General features: G+C 40.2%; 1 protein-coding gene across 3 annotated transcripts in view; it reads left to right on the top strand.

The window, feature by feature from the left end:
* PCSK5 (proprotein convertase subtilisin/kexin type 5) overlaps positions 1-18,044 on the top strand; it is a 413,193-nt gene that overhangs the window by 149,272 nt on the left and 245,877 nt on the right. For all 3 annotated transcript variants that reach the window (XM_079791288.1, XM_079791287.1, XM_079791289.1), the window contains exons 6-7: positions 2,947-3,035; positions 6,546-6,718. In XM_079791288.1, the coding sequence (XP_079647414.1) occupies positions 2,947-3,035; positions 6,546-6,718 (262 nt within the window). The remainder of the gene's footprint in view (positions 1-2,946; positions 3,036-6,545; positions 6,719-18,044) is intronic.

Genomic DNA, 18,044 nt, shown 5'->3' with positions numbered 1-18,044 from the left:
ACCGTACATGGACTAACACTTGGTTAAAGACAAAGTTAGTTAGCCTAGCTTGAAAAAAATTACACTCTATTTATAAGAGATATAAATAATCTGACTACAGAATGTTTGAAAGCAAAAGGAGCAAACAGGTAAAAAAAACTTAAATATTAACCAGATGTTTTTATCTTAGAGCCATAAAGTGTTACTACATATTTATAAATGGTTTATGTCACTTAATCTATTACTTAATAGATTAAATAATTCCATTCTAAATGAATAAAAATCAATAGTACTGCAAAGAACATTAACAAATTCACAATATAATGAACAAACTTGACATAATGGACTTAAAAAGAACGATGGAAGAATATACACCCTTTCAAGCATATGGGACATTTATAAAAATTGATCACATACTTAGCCATGTGTGAATCTCATAAAATTCAAACAGTTGCTTCATAAAAACTATAATCACAAAAAATCAAGCTGTTGACTGATATCAGAAACAACTAAATACCCATATACATTTGAAAATTTTAAATCATACTTCTAAATAAAATAACCCATGGGCCAGAGTAAACTAGAACAAAATTAAAAACCAAAATCCACGTTGCAGTAGCACTTGCAGTAATTAAAACAGACACGATATAGTACATCCTGGCCAGGTGGCTCAGTTGGAGGTTTCGGGTTCAATTCTCAAACAGGTTGTCCATCTCTCTCTCTCTTCCTCTCTCTCCAAAAATCAGAAGAGACAGATTATTGGGTGAGGATTAAAAAATAATAACTTAAAAAATTTTAACCATAGGGAATAAAAAGCGAAGCAACAAGATAACATTTTTCATGTTAGATCGGCAAGAATGAAAAAGATTGAAAAACTCATAATAGGGATTTATGTACATAGGGGTTTGTCCAGATTTTTCTCCATTCTTCATATTGTCATTCAATTTGGCTTATGGTCTTTCTTTTTTAATTTTTTGCCATGCACAAAATTTGATGATTTGTAGTAATAATTGTTGCTCTTGCAGTTTTTATGAGGCTTGGTTATATTGCTTTCATCTGCTGTTAACAGTGTGATAATATATTCTCTATACTTTGATCCAGTAATTCCACTTCTAGGAATTTGTCACGAGGTATAAAATGATATATAAACTGAGACTGTTCTTTATAGCCTTGTTAATATTCTTGAAAAACTGGGCAAATTTCTAGGAGTAGAGGAATAAAGGGCTTGTTAAAGAGACTGCGGTGTGTGTATATACTTATATAGATACTAGCAGCTCTGTGCACGAATCAATGCACCAGTAGCTTGCTGCCGCCCTCCTGTAGTTCCCCCCTTCCTCCTGTCCCCCTTCATAGCTTGCTGCTCTGCCCCCTCCTGTAGCTCTCTGCTGCCTGCTTGTAGCCAGTAGCTTGCTGCCGCCCTCCTGTAGCTCTCTGTCCACTGCCCCGCCCTCCTGTAGCTCCCTCCGCACCCCCCCACCCCCCTCATAGCTTGCTGCCCTGCCACCTCCTATAGCTCTCTGCCGCTGCTTGTAGCTCGCTGCCCCACCCTCCTGCTGATCTGTCATCTGGTCATTATACTTCACAGAGTAACGGCCATTTGCATATTACATCTTTATTATATAGGATAATTCGAAAGATTATGTAGTACAATACTACCCTTTTAAATTATGTATACATTAATATTTACATAGAAATATATGCATGACATACTGAGTGGGAAAAGCAGGATATGTGTAAACTGTGTACCTAGCTGATGTAAGCAGTAACTTGTTTATAGTTGCACAGACTGTAGCCATATCCCTTGAGACATGCGGTCTGCGGCACCTGTACTGTAAAATAAAAAGCACTAAAATGGTATTTGGGGGGCCTGAGTTTTAGTCACTCTTTGGCTGCTCTTGACAGATTTCTTTACAAATCAGGGCCTCCTTCTTTAAAAATGAGGGAAGGGCAGTGGGCGTTGGACTTCATTAGCCATGACAAAGAGGCCACAATGTTGTCGCATCCTCTTCCGCAACCACGGCAGACGCTGGTCATCAGTCTTAGTGTTCTTTCTCCGGGCTCAGCCACGCCTGGGAATTCTCCACACCTAAAAGGGTTTTAGGCAACCTTTTCTGAGCAGGTTGTCCTTTACATCTGAGACTTCTTTCTCATCCTTGGATAAGATGATCTTAGAAGTCTTTTCAGCTAAACAAATTTTTTGACCAAGGGACTAAATTATTGTGGTGAGAAATAACAGGGATTATTTTTCAGGGGGAAAAAAGTTTACTTTTCTAGTAGCCACATTTTTTAAAGCAGTAAAATGATGAAATAACTTTTGATAATATATTTTATTAAATAAGATATTTCAACATGTCATTGATATAAAACAATTATTAATGGAATAGTTCATGTTCTTGGTATTTCATATAAAATATTTTTGAAATATAGTGTGTATTTTCAGCAGTCCAGTTTTAGGTGATAAATTCCCATTGGAGATATTTGATCTGTATTTAAATTTACAGTTAAAGTAGAGCCTCATACTAACATCCTTGAATTTTCTAAGAATGGAATTGGGGACTAGTTTTTAATCCAATTAAAATTAAATTAAATTAAAAAAATAAGCTGAAGTCAAACGAGCCACATTTCAAGTACCCAGTGGCCACATATGGCTGGGGGTTACCTTATTGACAGTGGTACTTTAGAGAATACAAAGACACGTACCATCTGATTTTGGCCTTCAAGGAAATTTTCTGGTTGGGAAAGCAAGATATCAAAAATAAACATATCAGGAATATAATCCAAAGCAGAATGTCATTAAGTGCTAAACATTTTCTGCAGGCAGATTAAGCACTGCTTGGGTAGGAAGCTGGAGAAAACCCCCAGCTTGATACATTCTTCAGCACTCTGGAGCCTGAGTGGTCGCTGTGATGTGTGGACTTGGAGAGAATGGAGTGTCTTACTTAGAAAGTGTGTGTGTTCTCCCTGCAGGCATGGGACCCGCTGTGCTGGAGAAGTGGCAGCCGCAGCAAACAACTCTCACTGCACAGTCGGAATTGCTTTCAATGCCAAGATCGGAGGTATGGGAAACCAACGTATGTGGCTGTAGAAGTGAGCCAAGAGCTCTCGTGCTAACTGATTTTCAGAACCCCTTTTTGAACAGGCATCTGTTTGCATAATAATGTCCAACTGTTGCTGACAGCAAAATGACCATGTTAACATGTGGTACTGAATACAGTTAAAGACTTCAGAAACAGTCCCCCCAATGAATTGTCCAATACGTTAAACAAGGCTGTCCAATACTGAAAATGGTGCCATTGACATCTGTAAAGAACTATACAATCGGTGCTTGAGTCAGAAAGAACTAATAATAGAAACGCCAGGCCAGGCTATAATATCTCTGTGGGAAGAATGATTTGAAATTATGTTAAAGCAGAATATCTAATTCTTTCCCTCTTCTTTAGGCTTTATAAATATGGCCTTTTAATTGCAATGAAAATGGTAAATGGCAAAAACTCCTTTTGTAGTCCCATAATGTAGTAAGACTGTTCTCACTAATAATTTCATATTATATGCACACACATGCACTAGCTCAAATATACATAAGCTTACTATAAGGACCCAACCACAGCAGTTTCAATCCAGGCATTAGTAAAAGCAACCTCTTAACTTTTCCCATTTGTAGTCATCATTGTTAGTATAGCCTGCTGCCACAGCCACATGCAGATGGGAAGAAAACATTGTAAGAGATGGTACAGATCCTAGTTAGTGGCTTTGAAGGTGTCCCCTGGGAGGGTCTCTTAAAAGGGTGTCATGAGATAAATGGAACCAGGATGACATCTTTGTTTCCAACACACTATTTGTTTCCGAATGGTAAAGAAGGTTGGACCGAAACAAACAAAAATGGCAGTCCTTTCTAGGATAAAGATAGAGGTATTTGGGATAGACAGTGACGGTGCTGAGAAAAGGCTTTAGAGACTGCCTCGAATGTCAGCCCTCAGTAAATTGGACCTGTCCCTTTCCTCTGTTTCACGCTGAATTCCTAGAGAGTGATAGCGTGTTAGGCAGCAGTTAGAGGACCCTGAGAGCCTGCGCTATGTGTCGAAGGGAAGACAGGTTCAAGGAGGAGCTAGGAGAGGAGACACAGACTTCCCCTGAGGGTCCGGGAGGCCCCTGCTCTTCTCATGAGAATCACATGACTCCAGGGGCTGCCCGGTTCATCCTCCTTGCTCTCCAGGCCACACACAGCTCTTACATACACAGACACACGCCCTCGTTCCTGTCATTACTCTTCAGTGCTCAACCAGCACTCACTGACCTTGAGGGAATGAAGAAATGAACTTGTGTACCCTCACAGATCAGCTGCTGGCTGACCCGCCTGAACAAGGACCCTCAGTAAAAAAAGGAATGCCATGGCTCAGTGGTTGAGCATTGACCTATGAACCAGAAGGTCACAGTTCGATTCCCAGTCAGGGCTCATGCCTGGGTTACGGGCTTAATTCCCAGTGTGGGGCATGCAGGAGGCAGCCGATCAATGATTCTTTCTCATCATTGATGTTTCTGTCTTTCTCTCCCTCTCCCTTCCTTTCTGAAGTCAATAAAAATATATATTTTTTTAAAAAAGGAATATATGGCAATGACTCACAAATGTGTTCCATCATCCTGAAAACAGGAACATTTTGAATTATAAATTGAACCCCGCACATCCAAGGAATGAAGGCTTTCAGTCAAATGAAGAAAAAGCAACCTTTCCTCCTTAAACTTGAGGACACAAAATTCTTATTTGTCAGTTTTTGATCCAGAAATTAATATTACCCTGTAGATATTATTTTATTCTACATTCAGTGTGTGTGCACACGTGAACTTATGAATCACAACGTAGAAACTGAATCCAGGTGTTTTGCAGACGTTCCTGAATGTTGGCATTTAGAGATCCTAGTTAGTCCAGTGTTAGTTTCAGACCTCCTCGTATCGGTAAAATCTTTTCATTTTATGCTTTACATAGAAAGTAAGAATATGAAGTAGTTCATTTTTCTTTGGTAAAAACCACGCAGATGAATTTTGAATATTCATGTCAAGTGAAAACCATTGGCTTCTTAGGACCCAGCCCATGCAGAGCACCATGCTGGGTAGTCTGTTCCCATGGAAACTGTGGAGACTTTCTAAATACAGTTCCTATTTCCTAACCTTTAAAGGGACTGTTCATAACCTTTGTTCCCCACATCACCTGTTCCTTTAAAAATCCTTAAGAAGCCAAAAGTCTGGAGAAAAAGACAGTTGAGATGTAACAACCAAATGCCATGTCTTTAGGGATGCTTTGGGGGATTTTAATATTGCCTGGGTATTCATTTCTATTATTTTTTTGTAAAAAATATGAAAGGATATAATATATTTGCCATGTAACAGCTCAATATGTGTATTTTTAGATGAAGAAAATGTGGCAAAAATGTTAACAGTTGTCTACTAGTGGCTGGATCAGAAGTTATTGTCATTCTTTCTATTTTTCTGTGTTTGTAAGTTTTATAGTTGAAAGTTAAACACCTTTGACAACACAAAGAAGGTACAGTTTCTTAAAGAACATTTTTATTTCCTACCTCAAACCCCATAGTACCAAAGGCTACCTGATGTGGGGTTTTGTTACTTAATCCCCATTTAGTGGTAATCAATACAAACTTGAAATCCTACCAGATAACAGTGTTTTTCCTAAGGAGTAAATTTGGGCTGTATTAAAATAATACAGTGTCTCGGTGATGGTATTTGGCTTAAGCTGAAGGAGTTTTTAGCTCACAGTTAGTTGTTGTGTGTCTCCAAAATACAAGGAAAGCCTGGCATATGACGTATAACTTATGTTTGAATATCTGTGTCTAGTTTTGCAAATTAAGGTTAATAATAAATTCCTATCTGTCTGGCGGGAATATGCTTAAATAAAGATTAATGACTATACATTGCTAAAACCTTGTGAGAATTATTTGATGTCTTACATGCACAGAAAGCATTCTCATTTATTATTTGACTTATAAATAACTTGGCAAAGAAGTAATATATTAAATTCACATCAGTCTCGCAGATTAGGAGATAATATTAAGTATGGAGGAAATTAGACCAACCTGACTTGGCAGCTTTCCAAGTTTTGTACGACTGCCAAGGTCAGAATGCTTTCTACCAATTAGGAACACAAGTGATCTAATGAAGAGAAGTTTAGGGAAGATGGATTGCTTGAGGCTCTCTTTGTCAACTACTCCATTAAGACAAGGATAAAGACAAGGGAGAGATGACGGAAACCTAGGAAAAGAGAACAATAGCTCAGAAAGATTTTAAAAGAAGTTTTACTCTTTAAAAAAATAAGTAAATAATTTTCTAAAAAGAGAAGTTTTGCTCTTTTACATGCACTGTAACTTCCTTTCTTCCGAAGAAAGCTTTGGAAAAATCGGAATTGTCCTTTTCTGGGGAAAATAAGCTCACTCAAGTGTTGATTAAAAGGTTATTCTTTCTCTCCCCCCACCCCCCACCCCCAAATGCTGTAACCGAGGTAAGTCTTAGGTTGTTTGGGTGTAAGCCTCTAATGAAGCTACTTCCCGTCTGTCCCAAAGGAGTCCGAATGCTGGACGGGGATGTGACCGACATGGTGGAGGCGAAGTCAGTCAGCTTCAACCCCCAGCACGTGCACATCTACAGCGCCAGCTGGGGCCCCGACGACGACGGCAAGACCGTGGACGGCCCAGCTCCACTCACCCGGCAGGCCTTTGAAAACGGCGTCAGAATGGTAGGTTTCATGCTGTGTCAGTAGGGGGGGGCGGTGATTCTCATGTGAAGCCATCTGTGAAACGGGGGGTTCTGATCCCCCAGTTCAGAGGGTTAGGTGGAGCTCATAGATTGAGCCAGGACACAGGTTAACGGAAAGAGATGCAGAAGCTTTGGGATTGGATGTTGTATCTGTTCTGCAAATGAGTTAAGTAATAGTTTCCCTGGACAAGAACAGAGGGGTAGCCTGGCCAGTGTTGCTTAGTGGTTGAGCGTGGAGGTCATGGTTCCATTCCTGGTCAGGGCACATGCCCGGGTTGCGGGCTCCGTCCTCCGTGTGGAGCGTGCAGGAAGCAGCCAGTCGATCATTCTCTCTCATCATTGATGTTTCTATCTCTCTCTCCCTTTCGCTTCCTCTCTGAAATCAATAAAAAGTATATATTTTTTAAAAGGACAGAGGTATATTTGGACTCTTAGATTTATTCAAAGGAAATGCATTCATTAATATGTTAATGTTACATTTGGAGAAATAAATTCCTGGGACTGTGAGATTCAGAAGTGGAGATATTGAAACTCTCCATTTGGTGTGGATAGATTATCCAGCAAATGCCTAAGTATCTCTCTTTTGTGGTCCCTCCCCTAGTCCCTCCTCTGTCCCAAGACAATATTATTTTTATGCTGGCCCCCAAGTTCCCTCCTTAACTGGGCAGCTTAACCCTGAGGTCACTTGATTTCATCGATTCCCCAAAAAACTGACCACATAATCTAATGTAATCAAACATCTGTTTCACATTATAGGTCTTAAAAAATCCTGCTGCCTTCTAGTTACATGAAAAATAAGGGTGCTGCGTGCGTGTAATCATGAAAGGAGGTGGGATCCCCAGAGCATCTCCTTTCTCGTTCTTTCTCATGAAAGAAACTTTGGGCAACTTAAAGCATCCATTTTAATCATGATCTGGGCCTAACCTTCCCTTTCATCATTCTCTCTCTCTCTCTCTCTCTCTCTCTCTCCCTCTCCCTCTCCCTCTCCCTCTCCCTCTCCCTCTCCCTCCCTCCCTCCCTCCCTCCCTCCCTCCCTCCCTCCCTCCCTCTCTCTCTCTTTTAATGTTTTTATTGATATTTTAGAGAGATAGAAACATCAATGAGAGAATTACATCATCAATCAGCTGCCTCCTGCAACCCCCACCCCCACCCCCAGGGGATCCAGCCTGAGGATATGATTTTAGAGCAGGGGTGGGGAACGAATGTCATATGAGTCCCGGGAAATCATTTGGTCTGGCCCTGCCAAGGCATTAGGGGTCAGTTCATTAAATGTTTGACCAAATGTAGCAGGCTCATTTTTAAGTTGATAATTTTGTATGGCCGGCAAATGATGATATAAATACCCAATGGCTCTTTGCAGAAAAAGGTTCCCTACCCCTCTTTTAGAGAGAGGGGAAAGGAAAGGAGAGAGAGAAACATCAATGTGAGAAACATCAGTTGGTTGCCTCCCATATGCGCCCCAACTAGGATTGAACCCACAACCCAGGTGTCTGCCCTGACCAGGAAACAAACGTGCAACCTTTTGGTGTATGGGACGATGCTCCAACCAACTGAGCCACCTGGCCAGGGCCTATGTGATAGTTTAAAATTGCTCTAGCCTCTTGAGGTTTTAACTACATCATCTACAAAAATATAACAATTGGAATTTATTTTTTCTATTAAAGGTATTGAACTCTTGCTTTCCAGTGTAGATAAAGGAGTAAAGAAGGCATCTAAGTTTTATATGCAGTATATAAAAGTCCTGACATCCTATCAACATGACACACATAGAAACAAGATTATTTGAGCTAAGGATCAGGGTCATGGATGAAATAAAACCGGTGACTGAGAGAGGACAGAGCTGCTTTGGTTAGGAAGGTGGAGAGTCTTCTTTGAGGAAGTGATGCATGAATGGAGACAAAAATGATAAAGGCCAATCATGTGAAGAAATGTGGAAGGAATGTTCTGTGCCGAAGGAATGGCAAGAACAAAGCCTTGGGAGTGGAAATGGTGTGGGAGACTCACAGAACTGAATGTGACTTTGGGCTTGGGAGCATCATGGACAAAAAGCCAGCAGAGGGTGATGGGTTGGAGAGGTAGGCAGGGGCCAGCTCAGCAGGCCTCTCTATACCATGTAGGGGGTTTGCATTTTATTCTGTCATAGAAAACCATTGGGGGTTTTCAGCAGAGTCCTGGCCTGGTGGGATGCACAATTTTAAAAGATCACTGCTCTGTAAAGAATGAATACGTGGGGCGAGGGGTGGGGAGGCAAGAGCGGAAGGTGGAGATGGTCCAGCTAAGTTGATAATGAGTTGGACTAGAGTGGCAGCAATGTCAAGACAACCCAGAAAGATCGGTGGCAAGAGAGAGACGCATAAGTATCAAGAGAGATTTTCACAAGGGAAATAAATACATTTTGCTGAGGGAGTCCAAGTATTGATTGCATCCATTCCTTCTTGCTAATCAAAAAATGTGGCAAATATTGGATTTCAGAATGCTTTCTATTTGTTTCACTGTAAGATAAGCATTTGGCTCAGTAGAATGTAACACTGTTTTTAAAGTCTTTAACAAAATCAGAATTGATTCAATTTATAGCCCCTTTAGAATTAATGTACCAAAATTGCATTAGAGAAACCATGTTGAATAAACCGTGTCATAATTGACAACTTGCTACACTTCCAAAGGTTGCATTTTATGTGGTGCTGAGAAGCTATAAAATTAAGTGCAAGAATTAGAGGCATAATAATTTGGGCTTCATACACTTGATGATGATGATGATGATGATGATGATGATGATACAGCAAAAACATTTAACATTTGCCATTCTATAATAGTATAGTCACTTGGTGAAGCCCTAAAATAGGTAACTTTTAATCTTCACAATAATCTTATAAGATAGGTACTGTTCTCCACAATTTTACAGAAACTAGATATTCAGCAAAGCTAAAGAAGTCAGAACATGGGCCTCTAAGAAATCCAAAAAGTTTTTTTACATGTTGTCATTGTATTTGTCACATCTGACCTCCTTCCTTCATCTGTGACCACATATTCTAGCTTTCCTCCTGTTACTATGGTGAACTAATTGCTCATGCTCTACCTTGGTCCACCTCCTCCATTTCTTCACTGATGCCACCCTTTCTCACTTCATCAAAGATACTGCCCAGTTAATTCTCTTTTCCTTCATCATCAGAATCTCCCTCTCAACTGCATTATTGCCATCCACACACGTTCATACTGTTCAACTCCTACCTCAAAAGAAAGAGAGGAGAATCCCTCTTTTGTCTCATTATAGCCTTTCAATTATGGTCTCATTTCTCCTTTTCCCATTAGAACAAAATTCCTTGAAAACTTTGTTCATACTTGCCCTCTACAAGCTCTCTTTTTCCATTATCTCTTGATGCCACTACATCAGGGCTCTGACCTGTCACTCCCTCGAAGCTGTTCTTGTCTAGGTCACAGTGACCTCCTTATGTAAAAATCCAGCACTCTTGTCTGAACTCTCTTATAATTTGTACTGACAAGGAGGCCTGCCTGGTTCTTCCCACCTACAATATAACACGCATGTACTCCCAACCCTTCAGGACCCCTTCTTGCCAATTCTGATCCTTCCTTCTATTTGTTATTATTTACTTGTTGATTAATTATCTTCTCCAGAAAAGCCCACAGTTTGACTCTTTTGTTCTCTGTGCATTCCAAGTACCTAAAACAGTGTTGCTTAGGAGTTAGTGAATGAATGTATGAATGAATGTGTGAATGATTTCCATGCCAGTTTGCTGCATATACTGAATGAATTTACTTAAGGATCACACTTGCATTGTTTTTGATTAATAATTTGGAAATAAGTTATTAACATATATGGTATAGTCTGGTGATGAATGTACCAGATTCTGGAATCAGACTCTGGTGGGTTCTAATACTTTCTTACCTTGCTCAAGTTAAGCAGCCCCTCTGAGGATCAGTTTCTTCCTCTATAAAATGGAGCTAAGTGCTAGTAATTACTTTTTAGGACTGTTGTGAGGATTATGTGATTCATGCCAGTACAATATGAGGCAAAGTTCCTGAAACATAGGAAAGTCTCTAATTCTGTTACAAATTTTAATCATTATCACTACTGCAAAGGCAAGGGTAGTAAAAGTGAAATACTGACTAATCATGCATGATACTGTAAAAAGTCTTGATTGTTCGAAATCTCTGGGTTTAATCAAGTCCATATTGCTGAGTGATCCTTTGGGAAGGAAAGTGTATGAACTTATGCTTATTATTAAGAAATGGACAAAATAAATGGGACAAAATATTCAAAATGGTATTTTTTTAAATTTAACCCATAAGACACTAATTAATAAAATGCTAAAAACGAGAGGGGGGGGGAATTTTGCTGTCCAATTACTTGAGAAACACCACTCATTATATGCTCCCTTAGGAAATTTTAAAATATATTAAAGGCTCTGAGAACTCCTGCAGTAAATTTTAACTTTATTTAATCAGTGTTCTAAAGTGTAAACACACAGAAGCTTTTATTTTCATGACTTTTTTTTAATGGTTGTTAAATTAATTTTATTTTAAATTCTTTGGCACTCCTTTATGAAAATTCAGCAAAACTCACTAGACTTTTAGAGTCAGAATGTTAGAACTGGAAATAATTTTCAGTTGAGTTACTTTTACCAACCTTTCTTTATGTATTTACTTGTGGATGTTATTACCATCCACCCATTATCCCTTCCTAAACTTGTGATTTCTTCTTTTCCTCATCCTAGTCATCCAATAAGTCTTTCTTTCCTTAGCTCCTCCCAAAAGTCTATGGAATCTGCCCTCTTTCCTCACAGTGAGAACCACCATCTCTCATATGGACTTGGGCAATTAGCATCTTTCCAAAACTTACATCCTCCCAGTTTGAGCTTCAACTTTCAAACTAGCATTGTTAACACAGCCACAGAGGTATTTCTTACATGTAAATCTTCTTGTGTCTTCGTATTAAAATTCATCACCGCCCCCGGTGACCAACAAGGAACATTCTAAGCTTCTAAGGAGTGAACATTGACCTCTCACAATTTTACGAGGGGTCTTGTTGCAGAAGACCGGAGAAGAAAACCAAGCAATGCTGAGAGTTTGGAATTACACTTTTTAATATACACCGGTGGGCTTAGAGAAAAGTGAATTCACATTCTAAGCAGAGCTACAAGCAGAACTTTACTTTTTATTAAAGAGCCAGCCCTATGTGTGCTTAGTGGTTATCTCGCTGCTGGCCTTGAAAACAACACGGTTCTATCCAATTAAAAAATGCACCTGGCATGGCATGAGAGTATGGGCGTATCTAGTCTCTGGCCTACAAGGTAATACAGCTAAGTTTATCTTCCTTATTATTCAAGCAGGCTAGAAAGCAAAGTTTTGTTGTTGTTGTTGTTGTTGTTTCAGAATAAGGGGCTGTTTAAAAAATAGCAGAGTTGACTTTACAGAATAAGGGACTATCTAAACAGCAGAGAATTTCAAACAGTAGTTTTACAAAATAGGGGTTAGCCTTCTCAATCTCAGAATCACAATCTGACTTGTCATCTTGGGAAAAGACAGTTTAAAAGTCACTCTCATTCAAACTGACAGGATTCAACTTAGCATGGCGATCCTTTGGCCTGGCTCCTTGGTATGAATGGCCAAAAATTCCTTAGGGGGCAGTTCTAAATAGTAAAGCAATTTTATAAATGAGGAGTCAACTGACAATGTTTCAGATACAGGTGACCCAGGGTTTGGTGTCAGAATGAGAAGCTTAATTGCCTAAAGTTTTCCTTGATAGAGTCTTCACTCATTCATTTATTCATGATTGCATTTAGGAGACATTCCCTGGGCGGTTATAATATTCCTGGGCTAGGTGACAGTGAAAGATGAGTAACACTCAGCACTTGTCTTTGGGGAGCTCACCATATAATGATGAATCGGTGTTCCACGTAAGATGCAAGCAAACTCCCAAGTCCCTTCAGTGAATAGGTTCTGATAAGCATTAAGGAGGACAGACTAAAACCACACAATAACAAAACTTACTGGGTGCAGCCTAGTAGCCTTGCAGTCATCTTTTCTGTCCCATTTGGTTGTGAAACTTGAATAATAATTGGTGCATTTGATATTCATCTGCAGGTATCTAATGCATTGACACCATTTCACAGTTTTCTGACAAGTGTGTTTAATAATATCCTACAGAAAATTCTCAAAAAAACTTGGAATCAAACCTCTTCCTTTCTCATAATCAGAAAATCTTATGTTAAGGTCACCAGTACTTCCCTTATTATTTTACTCCATAAGTATTTTTGAAGTGCCCACTACATAACATGCTCTGATTTGATGTTAATCTTTTACTTGGAGAAATCATCGAGCTCATTGTAGATATTGTAGGTTCACAGCTTAGAGAGCTGGCTTTGTCATTTTATCTACAAGTAAACTTTCAATTCCACATCACCTTTCTTTGAGTTTTTTAGATTTCGGGATTAAGGCATTCAAATGAATTCAATACAGAACCAATGTCCAGGGGGGGGGGGGTGTGAACAAAAGTAGGTGAAATCACAGTCGCTGGCCCCTAATCTCCTTGTTGGAACTGTGTCCTTTATCCCACTTTTCAGTCTATTCGGGGGTCCAGATGGATACGGGACAGTTGATGAACATCTATTGACACATGCCTAGCTGTTGAGTCTCTTAGAAAGTCTGATTAGTATATGCCATTCTCATCATCAATTTCCTTTTGATTCACCAGATTTTACAACTGATTGGATATTTAGAATATTTGCTGAAAGCACAAGGTTGCTTTACAATCACAGATTGTCTCTAATACGCACATGTACGTGTACGTGCATGCACACACACATTTCTGCACCCTTAAATAAAAGGCATATGTTCATCAGGAGGAGGAGAAGGAGTAGAAGGGGTGTAATGAGCTTGTATAATAAAAACAGTAGTAATAATCATAATAAAATTAACCTATTCCTTTCGGGAGGGATATGTTTTTATCTGATACAGACACCCAGCTGTAACAGGATTGGTACCAGTTTACATTTTAATAAATGACAGATTGCTGTTAAATTGGTTGGCAAATGTTGTAAAACTTTGGAATGGTATACTGGTAGGCAAAAATAAACAAGAGAGTTCATTTCGTGTTGGTTTCACTTAATGAAAATTGACTTTAACTGAGGTTTGTTTAAAGAAACCTCCCTTAGGAGCTAACTCTATGCGGATGGAACGGTTTAAGAGTTTTAACAAAGCTATGAAGTGACTTGCTAGTGGACCCAATAGAAGATTATCCATCTTGGAAACAAAGAAATATATGTCTTTCATAAATTCTGACATCTTCACAAAGTTATCTGATACCCAGATGTCAGAGTTAGAGTGCTCTGTTATTGTGAACTGGGCTGCATTTGCACGGGAAGGAGCACAGATCGCTTCTAGTTTTGTGTCCGTGCAAATGTCGAAGATTTATTGTCACCTTGTTTTCAGTTCTAGTTTAGGGATCCATTTGTAACTCTGTAAATAGTTTATATTAACTGCTGCAAATTCCATTCCAAATCCCTGCGTTCTCCTCGTGGCTTAACCAGCTATCAGTAGCAGCCCTCTTTTTTCTCAGTTCGCTTTGTTCTATTTATAGTGACTGCTGGGCCGCCTGGGAGTAAGTGAAGTCCTTATCACAGGCCTTGTTCTGGTCGGGTCTGGATGTCCCTGTTTTATGCGGAAGATACAAAATCATACAGGAATGGGATTAGGTCACGTTAAGGTCTGTGCCAATCCTGAGTTTCTGTGATTCTAAACATAGATTTGAGAAAGTTCCTAGGGAGGACAGACTGATACATTTTCTGCTGCGAAACATGGCAGGAACTGGAAAAGAAAGGCCACTCTGTAATAAACAAGGATAAATTGAACTGAGTTTATAATATCATATGATTTAAAAGTCTATGTGGCTTTTATAGCAGATTTTTCCCCCCACTTAACTTGAGCCTAGAGTCCTCATCTTGAAGATGACAACAATCAAACTTAATATTCAGGATTGTAAACATTATCCTGCTTTGTAATTCTGATAGCCAAGTAAGGCGGGCATCGAATAATTTTCATCGGCCCCAACCAAGTCTCTAGATTTGGAAACTAACTCTAGGCAAAGTAGGCAACCTGGCCGTTAGAAAGCATGGCTGTGGTTCCGACGTGGGCCTGTCTTCTCCCAAGCCCGTGCCCTTGGTCGCCGTGCTGGGTGCTGCCTGCTCCTCTCGAGCGCATCCTGTGGGCCTGTCTGTGTGCACTCAGCTTCCAGCCCACAGTCCTCTGCAAGTGAACACTGCCACAGGGACCCCTCCCTTCTCTGAACTCCTAGAGGATTTATCATCCAGGCATATTCTGAACTTCACTACTATATTGCCTATGATGTTGTAGAAAGTACTGGCCTTAAAGTCGCAGAGACCTGGGTTGAAATCTTAGTTAGGTTTCTCTAGAGTTAAAATCTTAGTTAGGTTTCTTCTCTTGACATGGGACAAGAAAGTTATCAGAGCTTCCACTTCCGCTATGATAATACTTTATGAAGCTGTCGTGAAGGCTGACTGAGATCTCACACGTACAGTGCTCAGCCCGACTGCTGGTCTCCTCCCTGGAGGAAGGGCCCCATTTGATCCATTGTTAAGGACCCCAAGGTATTCATCATAGAGTCTTATAAATAATACTAGAGGCCCGTGCACAGATTTGTGCACCGGTGAGGTCCCTCAGCCTGGTCTGCTGGGATAGGGCCAAAACCAGCTCTCTGACATCCCCCAAGGGGTCCTGGATTGCAAGAGGGCAGTTCTTGGGTGACACACCCTGGAATCGGGCTCCCTCCTCTCTGGTTCCGGGTGCATCCCCAGAGAACTGCAGCTGCCAAGTCACCACAGCTCGGCAGCTCCTGCATTGAGCGGCTGCCCCCTGGTGGTCAGTGCGCATCATAGGTACTGGCCAGTTGGATGGTCGAACAGTCGGACGGTCACTTAGGCTTTTATATATATAGATTAGCCTCATATTAATTGTAATTTTTCCCCCAAAATATGATCTGCTTTAAATCAGGATTGTGTTTATGGGAAGAAAATGTAGAAGGCTGATTTTTTCTGTATTATGAGCTACTCTGCAAAAGGTCAAGGTTATAGCTTAGTGGACTAGAGGCCTGTGATACTCAAGCCCCATTGGTGGGCTTTGGAGAGGGGCAGCTTGCTTGTTGCCTTTTCAGAGTTGAGCTGGCCATTGGAACTAGTCCCTCGTGAGACATTCTATTACCTAGAACTAAGTTAAAAAGGAGTATAAACTTTCATTATTGCTGGAGTATCCCTCTATCCTCCTTTATAATTGCCTTTCCAAACATTTACAATAAATTCCTTTCATACCCCTTTTGATAATGTTTTTCTTGTCTATGAAAGGAATTTTTTAAAATTTATCTGAGCAATTTTAAATTAAGTAATTAAATATGGATATTGGAAATAGCCTCAATTTCACACACCTGGCTCTCCTGAAAGTCAGATGATTTCGCCTTTCTTCTTGGGATGATCTAAGATGAAGAAGCTTTTGGCAGGGATGTCCTTCCCCGCCCCCGCCCCCCCCCCCCCCCAAAATGGGATTCCTGGCATGGTGGCTGTACCCAGAACAGTGGTGTTGGTACTCTGTTAATTATTGATTGTTTTTACTGCAGAGAGTATATGAGATTCACATGTACTTTTTTAGCTGCTTGGAATGGGGAATGAGATGCCTAATCTGCATGTTCCTCCTCCCAGCCAGTGTTACAGTCCCCAGGCCACAGGAAAACATCTGGATCAGGGCTCGGAGCTGGGAGCGCTCTGGGAGAGACCAGAAGTAAATAACCTGAGTCTTGTTGAGACTTTAGTGAGTCAGATGAGGGAGACAGGGTTTGAGAAAAAATGGGGAGTTGACCAATATGAACTGGCCACAGATAGAAAATACAAAATAGGTAATTATTTTGAGATTGTTGACTTAGCAAGAGCTAGGGCAGGAGGAGGTTTGGGTGTCTTTTCCTCTAATCCTCAGTTCTTAATTAAGCAGTGTTTCCTAAACCATGCTGTTAAACATTTTTAGGAACACCCAGTGTCAGCACTGGTCAGTGAGGATCAGCAATGGTTGAGGTGAGACAGAATCCATCCGGTCCTAGCTCAGCCACTAACTGGTTCTGCTTACTTCATTTCTTTAGTTTCCTTATGTCGAAATTTAAAATTTCACTGCATGAACCTCTCGTGTGTCCAGCTTTAAATAATATCCATAGCACTTTATTCGGCTCCAAATGTTTATTATGTGAAGTTCCTAAATGTAAGGAACATCTAAAGGTTAATAGGAATCAAACTCTTTGCTTGAAAGTGTATTTACTTCCCTTTGTAAACACACCTGGTTTTTATTTCCTACTAGATACTCTACTACGCTCTGTCCATGAAAGACTGGTTTCCTTCTTCCAGCTACACTTTAAAAATAAACAAGGAAAAAGAAATCCCCAGTGTTGTAATACTGCTGTCAGGAGGCCAGGGTGTGCACGTTGGTGATAAAATGTAAGAAGCTGCATGATGTGTGCAAACCCCCCAGTGCCACCCCTTCTGAAGCAAGGGCAGCCCCGATAACGGGGATGATTCTCCCAGGCCTCTGCCCAGTCCACGTGCTACGAATTGCGTCCTGGCAGATGTGGTGGATAAACAACTCAATGTGCTTGTTTGTTTGTTTGTTTCTGTTCACACGGTAAACATAAAAGCAGCTTTTCATCAGGAAGCTGGTCCTGGGGAAGTTTTGGGTTTCCAGCATTCATTAATTTGTCTTCACACTAGTCTTTGGTCGCACTACTCGACAGGTCTTTTAAAAGACCAAACTCAGGTCACCTTTAGGTTCCTTGAATTCAGTGCATCGTGCTGCTCGTTCATGTACTAGAACATGAATGATTCCGAGAAGAGACCCTAAATGAAGGTTATAAGTGGCATTTAAACCTTTGTCGTTTTACCAGAAATGCTTGCCACTATCGTCACTCACAGCAGACCCCATAATTATCATTAGGTTTTCTATTCCTGTAAAGCAGAAGTCAACTGCACTTGGCCTGCTTGGGAAGCAAATAAATTGAAATTTCATTTGTGCGTGGTAAGATTAATATGATCACTAATAACTGCAACCAATATTTTCACTAATAACTGCAACCAATATTTTAATAATTGTTATTAAAAAGTCAACAGAACATTAAAAATTGTTTAATATGCATAACTTGGAGATTTATTGTGTATTCAGCAAGTTAGATTACAGAAAATCTGACGTGGGGCGGACTAGATGAGTGAGGTTGAGATGGGGAGGAAGTGATGTCACATGAGAAA

Source organism: Cnephaeus nilssonii (assembly GCF_951640355.1).
Source record: "Cnephaeus nilssonii genome assembly, chromosome: 14".
NCBI classification, from domain to species: domain Eukaryota; kingdom Metazoa; phylum Chordata; class Mammalia; order Chiroptera; family Vespertilionidae; genus Cnephaeus; species Cnephaeus nilssonii.
The sequence above is the reverse complement of the archived record's forward strand: the minus strand, read 5'-3'. Positions and strand labels throughout refer to the sequence as shown.